The sequence below is a fragment of the Palaemon carinicauda genome, chromosome 36 (genome assembly GCF_036898095.1).
Source record: "Palaemon carinicauda isolate YSFRI2023 chromosome 36, ASM3689809v2, whole genome shotgun sequence".
Taxonomy (NCBI): Eukaryota; Metazoa; Arthropoda; class Malacostraca; order Decapoda; family Palaemonidae; genus Palaemon; species Palaemon carinicauda.
In genome coordinates, this window is record NC_090760.1 from 9,336,159 (window position 1) to 9,347,678 (window position 11,520).

An 11,520-nucleotide genomic window follows, 5' to 3' on the forward strand; every position below is an offset into this window, starting at 1 on the left:
TCATATATGCATGAATTAATAATCAATATTGCACGCATATATATAATTAATATTAAATAAAAACAAAATTTGAGTTTCAACCAGTTTGCAACATTTGAGTTGGAGCGACGGTTTTTGGCCGCGATTGGACGAAGTCTCTTGAACGCCGCTTTGGAGAAGTTGTTTGGGTTCTCGATTTAAATCGCCGGATGGAATGTTGTCATTTCTATTTTCCTTCTCTTTTTGTTTGTTTCCTTTTGTGCTTCTTCGTGTGGTTTCAGGAAGTAACGATTTTCCTTTGATGTTTTCTTTTCCTTTTCTGTCTTTTATTTGTTTATGTTTATTTATATTATTTTTTTTTCATTTGCGAGTTAACTATTTTTTTTTTTATTTATATAGTTGAATTTTATGGCTCTTTTCAAACCCATGTTGGTTATAGGTACTGTAAATCTCTCTCTCTCTCTCTCTCTCTCTCTCTCTCTCTCTCTCTCTCTCTCTCTCTCTCTCTCTCTCTCTCCTTCTTCTTCTTCTTCTCTCTCTCTCTCTCTCTCTCTCTCTCTCTCTCTCTCTCTCTCTCTCTCTCTCTCTCTCTCTCTCTCTCTCTTCTTCTTCTTCTCTCTCTCTCTCTCTCTCTCTCTCTCTCTCTCTCTCTCTCTCTCTCTCTCTCTCTCTCTCTCTCTCTCTCTCTCTCTTTTATTCGTTGAAAATAATTTACAATTCCAATAGATTTTATGAATCATGATATCTTGAGATATTTTAATTGTGTAATTAAAAGCATAAATATATTTGAACAATGATTCTTCCATTGTTATATTGCAATATATTTTAATCTTTTAACGGATATTGCGTGGTTTTAACATAGATGAAAGTTACATATAAAATCATAGGATTTTCAACTTTAATCATATTTTTTATTTTAAAATAAAAAGTTATAACTGAGTAGTGTTTTAATACTTGGAGGATTTAATGTTAATTATAAAAGATATTAGAGTATACCATCAGATTTAATGATGCACTTTATTATTATTATTATTATTATTATTATTATTATTATTATTATTATTATTATTATTAATTGCTTAGCTAAAACCCTAATTGGAAAAGCAGGATGCTATAAGCCCAGGGGGTCAAACGGAAAATAGCCCAGTGAGGAAAGGAAACAAGGGAAAATAGAATATCTTAGGAACAGTAACAACATTGAAATAAATATTTCCTTTATAAACTATAAATACCTTAACAAAACAAGAGGAAGAGAAGTTAGATAAAATATTAATTGTGTTTTAAATGTATTGAAGAAATGAAGTCGAAATATATGTAGAGAATATATTTGAAAGATGAATTTTATTTTTTTCAAGACATTGAACGTTTTTGAGGAATAATTTTAATTTAAACGTTTTTATACTGAGGAAGAAATCCAATGCAGTTTAAGAACTATATTAAATACTAGAATGATATAAAAACGTTTTGATACTATTAAAATTCTTGAAAGATTCGAACGTTTTTAAATGGCATCAAAGGTAACAATACCTTATTTCCATTTTAGTGTAGTTACAAATAACATAAGTCTTTTTTTTATAGTTTGTTTCTGAAGTATCTGTTTTGATGTTGTTATTGTTTATAAAATATTTTATTCTAATTGTTCATTATTTCTCAGATCGTTTATTTATTTCCTTTTCTTTACCTCACTGGACTATTTTTCCCTGTCGGAGCCCTTGGGCTTATAGCATCTTGGTTTTCCAACTAGTGTTGTAGCTTAGCTAATAATAATAATAATAATAATAATAATAATAATAATAATAATAATAATAATAATAATAATAATAATAATAATAACTGATCGTTTCAAATATATATATATATATTTTTTTAAAGCAAATTTGAGGATATGGGCTGTTGTAGGGGCGGGGGGGGGGGTGCTAATTCATACCCCCCTCCCCCTTCTCCAAGACCCCCTTCCCCAAGACCCCCTTCCCTAAGACCCCCTTCTCCACGACCCTCTTCTACAAAACTCCATTCTCCACTACCTCCTTCTCCAAGACCCCCTTCTCCAAGAACCCCCTTCTCCAAGACCCCATCTCCAGGACCCCTATCTCCAGGACCCCTATCTCCAAGACCCCTATCTCCATGACCCCTTTCCCCAAGACCCCCTTCCTCAAAACCTTCTTTTCCAAGACTCCCTTCTCCACGACCCCGTTCTCCAAGACCCCTTTCTTCAAGACCCCCTTCCCCAAGACCCCCTTCCTCAAAACCCCCTCTTCCAAAACTCCCTTCTCCACTACCTCCTTCTCCAAGACCCCCTTCTCCAAGACCCTTTTTCCAAGACCCCATCTCCAATACCCCCTTCTCCAAGACCCCCTTCCCCAAGACCCCCTTCCTCAAAACCCCATTTTCCAAGACTCCCTTCCCCAAGACCCCTTTCCTCAAAACCCCCTTTTCCAAGACTCCCTTCTCCAAGACCCCCCTTCCTCCAAGATCCCCCTTCCCCAAGACCCCCTTCACGTTAAGGTTTGTCAAGACCTCTTCACTTTGGCGAACATGTCATTAGCCTTTCAATCAGTTAACGACGCGATGCTTTTAACGTTGATACAAAATAGATTGAATACAGAATAGATCCTACAAAGCCAACACCCCCCCCTCCCCCTATTCCATCCTCCTTTCAACCTCCACAATCCTTCAGCCACCCACTGAGATTACCTCGAATCCCCCGCTAAGAATATCCTTTTTTCTCACCCATCTTGCTTCCAAACAGAAGCCGTGGAATCCCATCCTTCCAAAAATCCTATTATGGATCTCCTTCCTTTTTTTTTATCCTTCTCAATGGGGAGTTTCTAATTCTATGTATCCATCTATCTCGATGATCAACCGTCTTTATTTTTTTTATCTTATTTTAGAAGGATGGTCTTCCGTTGAGGTTTTCATCTAGCCATTCATCTTAAGAATTGTGTATCTTTTTTTTTTCCTTCTATATAATCAAACTTTTCCACCTATTTTCATTATTTTTTCCTTCTATATCATCAAATCTTCCACCTTTTTCCTTCTATATCATCAGACCTTCCACCTTCTTTCCTTCTATATCATCAGACCTTCCACCTTCTTTCCTTCTATATCATCAAACCTTCCACATTTTTTCCTTCTATATCATGAAACTACCTTTTTTTTTCCTTCTATATCATTAAACTTGCATCATTTTTCCTTCTATGTCATCAAACTTCCATCTTTTTTTTTCCTTCTATAGCATCAAAATTACATTTTTTTTTCTTTTATATCTTCAAACTTCCATCTTTTCTTCCTTCTATATCATCAAACCTTCTACCTTTTTCCTTCTATATCATCAATCCTTCCACCTTTTTCCTTCTATATCATCAAAATTGCATCATTTTGTCCTTTTATATAATCAAATTTCCATCTTTTTTTCCTTCTATATCATCAAACTTACATTTATTTTTCTTTTATATCTTCAAACTTCCATCTTTTTTTCCTTCTATATCATCAAACCTTCTACCTTTTTCCTTCTATATCATCAAACCTTCTACCTTTTTCCTTCTATATCATCAGTCCTTACACCTTTTTCCTTCTATATCATCAAACCTTCCACCTTTTTCCTTCTATATCATCAAACTTCCATCTTTTTTTCCTTCTATATCATCAAACCTTCCAGCTTTTTCCTTCTGTATCATCAATCTTTCCACCTTTTTTCTGCTATATCATCAAACTTCCATCTTTTTTTCCTTCTATATCATCAAACCTTCCACCTTTTTTCCTTCTATATCATGAAACTACCTTGTTTTTGTTCCTTCTATATCTTTAAACTTGCATCGTTTTTCCTTCTATAGCATGAAACTTACATTTTTTTCTTTTTTTTCCTTCTATATCATCAAACCTTCCACCTTTTTCCTTCTATATCATCAATCCTTCCACCTTTTTCCATCTATATCATGAAATTACCTTGTTTTTTCCTTCTATATCATCAAAATTGCATCATTTTTTCCTTCTATATCATTAAACTTCCATCTTTTTTTTTTCCTTATATCATCAAACTTGCAATTTTTTCCTTCTATATCATCGAACTTTCATCTTTTTTTCCTTCTATAGCATCAAACTTCCATCTTTTTTTTCCTTCTATATCATCAAACTTGCATTTTTTCCTGTTATATTATCAAAACTTCATTTTTCCTTTTATCTTATCAAGCCTTCTACATTTTTCCTTCTATCTTATCAAACCTACACTTTTTCCTTCTATATCACCAACCTTCCACCTTTTTTCCCTTCTATATCATCAAACCTTTTACATTTTTTCCTTCTATCTTATCAAACCTTCTATATTTTTTCCTTCTATATCAATAAACCTTCTGCATTTCTTCTTTCTCTCTTATCAAACCTTCTACATTTCTTCCTTTTATTTAATCTAACCTACATTATTTCTTTTTATCTTAGCAAACCTTCTACATTTTTCCTTCTTTATCATCAAACCTTCTACATTTTTCCTTCTTTATCATCAAACCTTCTACATTTTTCCTACCACCTTATCAAACTTTCTACATTTTTCCTACTACGTTATCAAACTTTCTATATTTTTCTTACTACCTTATCAAACTTTCTACATTTTTCCTACTACCTTATCAAACCTTCTACATTTTTTCCTTCTGTATCAATAAACCTACATTTTTCGTACTACCTTATCAAACCACCTACATTTTTCCTACTACCTTATCAAACCTTCTACATTTTTGCCTTCTATATCATCAAACCTTCTACATTTATTCTTACTATCTTATCAAACCTTCTACATTTTTTCCTTTTATATCAATAAACCTTCTACATTTTTTCTTTCTATCTTATCAAACCTTCTACATTTTTTCCTTCTTTATCATCAAATCTTCTACATTTTTCCTACTATCTTATCAAACCTTCCAATTTTTTCTTTCTATCTTATCAAACCTTCTACATTTTTTCCTTCTATCTTATCAAACCTTCTACATTTTTCCTTCTATATCAATAAACCTTCTACATTTCTTCTTTCTATCTTATCAAACCTTCTACATTTTTTCCTTCTATATCAATAAACCTTCTACATTTCTTCTTTCTATCTTATCAAACCTTCTACATTTTTTTCCTTTTATTTTATCAAACCTACATTATTTCTCTTTTATCTTAGCAAACCTTCTACATTTTTTCCTTCTTTATCATCAAACCTTCTACATTTTTCCTACTAGCTTATCAAACCTTCTACATTTTTCCTACTACCTTATCAAACCTTCTACATTTTTCCTACTACCTTATCAAACCTTCTACATTTTTTTCTTCTATATCAATAAACCTTCTACATTTCTTCTTTCTATCTTATCAATTCTTCTACATTTTTTCCTTCTATATCAGTAAACCTTCTACATTTCTTCTTTCTATCTTATCAATTCTTCTACATTTTTTCCTTCTATATCAATAAACCTTCTACGTTTCTTTTTTCTATCTTATCAAACCTTCTACATTTTTTCCTTTTATTTTATCAAACCTACATTATTTCTTTTTATCTAAGCAAACCTTCTACATTTCATCCTTTTATCTTATAAAACCTTTTACATTTTTTCTTTCTATATCATCATTCCTTGCAATTTTATATTCCTACTGGTAGGGAGGCATATGTAAATTTGAAATCTTTTTAACTCGACAGTTTCTCCATCCTTCCATCCATCCTTCCATCCCCCATCTACCTTCCCGCGTTCCTTCCATTCCGTCTGCGTAACCTTCCATCACCTCACCGTCTACAGTTTCAATCTGGGCCATCCTGGCGTGACTTATCTTCCACCTCTCCCTAACCCCTTTCTTTAGGATCTTTCCTTTCTCCTTTTTTTTTCCATCCCCTTTTCCTTTTACCCTTTCTTTCTTTTATCTCTGTCCCCTACCTTTTCCGCTCCCCCATTCTTAACCCCCGCCCCAGGAAGGAAAGTGATCCAAGATTGAGAGATTTGAGATGTAGCGCCCACATCGTTGGCTCTCCCTCTTCCCTCCCCCTCTCCCTCCCTCCCTCTCCCATATATTCTTTTCCTTTGACCAGTATGATGAGATTGTGGTCTCCTTACATTGATGTGCTTCATTAAGGTTTTTTTTCCAGTAATATCCGTTAGGTCTACTACAACTAGTTTTTTTTTTTTTTTTTTTTTTTTTTTTTTTTTTTTTTTTTTTTTGGACGGGATACCACGAATACAAAAGTTTAAAGGTCGCTCATGAATAGCAGAGGTAAGGGACAGTGACATTGCCCTAGCAATCAGGACAATGCCCAAGAGAGTGACCATACATTATATGATCAGCGCCCAAGCCTCCTCTCTATCCAAGCTAGGACCAGGGAGGGCCAGGCAGTGGCTGCTGATGACTCAGCAGATAGACCTATAGGCTCCCCCAAACCCCCCAAAATTAGCTCACAGGGATAGTAAGGTTGCAAACAATAATGACACTAACGAGTCTGAGTGGGACTCGAACCCGTCTGGCAAACACTAGATAGTGACGTTACCAATCAGGCCACAACAACTTTTAAGATAAGTGAATTCTTTTATCGATGATCTTGGCTGATATTTTATCAATAATCTTGGCTGATATTTTATCAATAACCTTGGGTGATTTTTTACCTATAATCTTGGGTGGTTTTTACCAGTAATCTTGGCTGATATTTATCAGTAATCTTGGCTGTTTTTTATCAATAATCTGAGCTGAATTTTTATCAGTAATCTTGGCTGTTTTTTATCAATAATCTTGGCTGATATTTTATCAAAAATCTTGTCTGATTTTTATCGATGATCTTGGCTGATATTTTATCAATAATCTTGGCTGTTTTTTATCAATGATCTTGGCTGATATTTTATCAAAATTCTTGTCTGATTTTTATCGATGATCTTGGCTGATTTTTTATCTATAATCTTGGCTGATTTTTTATCAATAATCTGAGCTGATTTTTATCAATAATCTTGGTTGTTATTTTATCAATAATGTTCGTTTTTTTTACCAATATTCTTGGCTGTTGATTTATCAATAACCTTGGCTAATGTTTTTATCACTAATCTTGACTATTATTTTGGTTGTTTTTGTTATTTATCAATAATGTTGGCTGGTGTTTTTTATCAGTAAACTTGGCTGTTTCTGTTTTGTTTTTTATCAATAATTTTTGGCTGTTACTGTTTTATTTCTTAACAATAAACTTGGCTGTTTCTGTTTTGTTTTTTATCAATAAACTTGGCTTTTTCTATTTTGTTTCCTATCAATAAACTTGGATGTTTCTGTTTTGTTTTTTTATCTATAAACTTGTCTGTTTCTGTTTTGTTTTTTATCTATAAACTTGGCTGTTTAAATATTTTTATCAATAATTTATTTGTTGTTATTTCTTTAATAATCTTGGCTGTTGTTTCACTACTCTGAACGGACAAGATATAATGACAGAGGAGGCCCTGTAGAGAGTGGGGTTCCCCTGCTGTATGGGGCCGGAAAAACAGCCGTCATTATTATTATTATTATTATTATTATTATTACTACTACTACTACTACTACTACTACTACTACTACTACTACTACTACTACTAGCCAAGCTACAACCCTAGTTGGAAAAGCAAGATGCTACAAGCCCAAGGGCTCTAATAGGGAAAAATAGCCCAGTGAGGAATGGAAATAAAGAAATAATTAAATGATGAGAACAAATTAACAATAGAATAAGTAAAATAAGTAAACCATTATGGCATTCCATGCAATTTTCTTCATACTGTAACCCCCCCCCCTCAAAGACAGCTCTGCTAAATATATGCAACTCCAGGTCATTAATTCATCCCCTGAAGTCACTCTGCATACGGGATTCAATTCCCCCCACCCCACCCCTACCCCTCTTTTCCCCCTCAAGACACCCGCATATTCGTCTCCTTCAGCGGACACGGTATCCGTATCCGGTGACTCGGAAGGACATTCTCCAATCTCCCTGTCCGCCGACACCCGCAGGTTAAGAGACGAGAGGGATGAAGGCGTTTGTTGTTCCAAGGGGGGTTGCCAGGTTTTCCAAATGAGAAAAGGCCAACGTCTGATCAACTGCAGCTTTAAAAGGCCAACCTAATAGTAGAAAAAGGCCGAAAATGTAGCATTTAAGGTTAACAAATTTTAAAAAGGCCAAATTTAGGTATCTAGCACGAAAAAAGACCAAATTTGCTGTTTTTTGGCCCTGGCTAACCAATTTCAAAAAGACCAAATTTGGTGTTTTTTGGCCCTGGCTAACCAATTTCAAAAAGGCCAAATTTGGTGTTTTTTGGCCCTGGCTAACCAATTTCAAAAAGACCAAATTTGGTGTTTTTTGGCCCTGGCTAACCAATTTCAAAAAGACCAAATTTGGTGTTTTTTGGCCCTGGCTAACCAATTTAAAAAAAGCCAAATTTAGGTATCTAGCACGAAAAAAGACCAAATTTGGTGTTTTTGGCCCGAAAAAGGCCACCCTTGCAACCCTGGTTCCAAGGGGGGTTAGGTCTTCACGGCCAACTTCTCCTCCGTCACTGTATAATTATTCATCGGCTGAATAACTTTCTTCTGAATAATAACTTTCTTCTGAATAACTTTCTTCTCTCCGATGGTTTAGTTGTTAATGATCATTGGGTTATTGATGGCCGCTCGAGTCGGCTCGTTGCGAATATCATTGAATTTGCAAATTGTTATTTTATTTTAATAGGCACGCGGTAGTTTTTTTTTTTTTTTTTTTTTTTTTTTTTTTTTTTTTTTTTTTTTTTTTTTTTATTCAGAGAAGAAGTTTATCAGTTGGTTCCAGGCAGTTTGTGAAACTTGCTGAGGAGATGATTCAGTTACGGGAGGACTTGGCAATTATGTGTAGTTTATGTATTAATCTCATATATAGCGTATGTATGTATACTGTGTATATATATATATATATATATATATATATATATATTTATATATATGTATATATATATATATATATATATTTATATATATATATTTATTTATTTATTTATATATATAATATATTTTTATATATATACATATATATGTGTATATATATATATATAATTATGTGTATATATATATATATGTATGTATGTATGTATGTATATAAATATTTATAAATATATTGTATATATATATATATATATGTATATATAAATATTTATAAGTATACTGTACATATATATATATATATATATATATATATATATATATATATATATATATATATATATATATATATATATATAAATATATGTATATATATACACATATATATATATGTGTTTGAATAACATATTGGAATCTATGTATATGCTTATATGATTATATAACTATAAATATACATATATACTGGATATATACAGATACCGCCATGTGTAATGTCTTTAAAGCAAATGAATGAGTACAAAATCCGAAAGCAGAATGGAAAAATTAGGAAAAAAACACAAATTTCATATGATGAGACATATGAAATTTTAATGGAGGACACATTATACATGCAATTGATATTTACAATGGCCACCCCTTCCTTTGACCTGAAATTTACTTTTGAGAAACGCATTAGGTCTGTGTCTTCTTCAATTTAAAAAAAAAATGGGCTTATTGAGAAAGTCTTCTAAGATTTTCGGTGATTAATCTATTCTGAAGAAGTGTTTTAATTTTTTCATTCTACCTTGTTTCGAGTATTGTTCTCCTGTCTGGTCTTCAGCTGCTTATTCTCATCTTAATTTGTTGGACAGAAACTTACGGTCTATTAAATTTCTTATTCCTGATCTAGATATTAATCTTCAATTAGTTCATTATGCATGTTGCATAAGATTTTTCATAATTCGGACCATCCTTTGCATTCAGATCTTCCTGGACAGTTCCATCGTGTTCGTAATACTAGGCAGGCAGTTAATTCTAATAGTCGGGCCTTCTCCATCATGAGGCTCAATACTACACAGTATTCTAGAAGTTTTATTCCAGCTGTGACCAAGTTGTGGAATGATCATCCTAATCGGGTAGTTGAATCAGTAGAACTTCAAAAGTTCAAAGTTGCAGCAAATGTTTTTATGTTGAACAGTCTTACATAAGTCTTTTTATAGTTTGTATACGACATATCTGTTTTTGACGTTGTTAATAGTTTATATAGGACATATATGTTTTGACGTTGTTACTGTTTTTAGAATGATTTATTGTTAATTTTTTCTCATCGTTTATTTATTTCCTTATTTCCTCTCCTCACTGAGCTATTTCTCCCAGTTTGTTAACGCTATCTACAGTATTTCAATGTCAGGATGCCAGAAAACTTTAAATCAGTCAATCAATCAATCTACAGTATTTTAATATCAGTGTGAATCAGGGAAAGTAGCCAGTTAGTAATTAAACTTTTTCTTGCCATACAAACAAAACGTCTACATGAAGACCATAGGGGACACAGCTCTAGTCCAAAAATTTACTAGAACATAAAGGTTTAAAGGTCGCTCATGAATGGCAGAGGCAAGGGAGAGGGACATTGCCCTAGCAATCAGGACAAAGCCCTAGAGACTGACCATATATTATATGATCAGCGCCCAAGCCTCCTCTCCACCCATGCTAGGACCAGGGAGGGCCAGGCATTTGCTGCTGATGACTCAGCAGATAGACCTATGGGCTCCCCCAAACCCCCTCAACCTTAGCTCACAAGGATGGTAAGGTTGCAGACACTAATGGCACTAACGAGTCTGAGCGGGACTCGGACCCCCGACTGGGAAACACCAGGCAGAGACATTACCGATCAGGCTACAGATGACTCTAGCTGTATATACGTACAGGGTGTCCCAAAATAATGTATACAGTCTTTGGATTGTTAAAATTGGTTCAATTTATTGATATTAACGTGGAAAACAGATTTTTTTTTCATTATTCTCAAATTGCCTCATGTATCCTTACTTTTTCACGTGCATTGTTTCTCTTCTTTGAACCACTTTCCTCTTGGTAAGGGTTTAAGAAACTCTTCAGCTATGGTAAGCAGCTCTTCTAGGAGAAGGACACTCCAAAATCAAACCAGTGTTCTCTAGTCTTGGGTAGTGCCATAGCCTCTGTACCATGGTCTTCCACTTTCTTGGGTTAGAGTTCTCTTGCCTGAGGGTATACTCGGGCACGCTATTCTTTCTAATTTCTCTCTTTATTGTTTTTTTTAAAGTTTTAATAGTTTATGTGGGAAATGTTTATTTTAATGTTGCTATTCTTAAAATATTTAATTTTCCTTTTTTTCCCCTTTCCTCACTGAGCTATTTTCCCTGTTGGGGCCCCTGGGCTTATAGCACCCTGCTTTTCCAACTAGGTTTGTAGCTTAGCAATTAATAATAATAATAATAATAATAATAATAATAATAATAATAATAATAATAATAATAATAATAATAATGAAAAATTGAACAAGTTGTAACAGTCCAAAGAGTGTATACATTATTTGGGGACACCCTGTATAAAAACCACTCGTGTTCTTTCCAACATTAGAATGGAATTGTGTAAAGACAGAAACCTCCCCCCCCAAAAAAAAAAGGGTCAAAGTTAATTTTTTCTTCGCGGTGTCGA

At 33.6% G+C, this 11,520-nt stretch overlaps 1 protein-coding gene across 1 annotated transcript in view; it reads right to left on the minus strand.

Annotated features, from left to right (window-relative positions):
• Window positions 1-2,307, minus strand: part of LOC137628476 (uncharacterized) — a 33,051-nt gene extending 30,744 nt beyond the window's left edge. Inside the window, exon 1 of the mRNA XM_068359631.1 lies at window positions 1,907-2,307. Within this exon, the coding sequence (XP_068215732.1) occupies window positions 1,907-2,307 (401 nt within the window). The remainder of the gene's footprint in view (window positions 1-1,906) is intronic.
• Window positions 2,308-11,520: the final 9,213 nt, after the last annotated feature.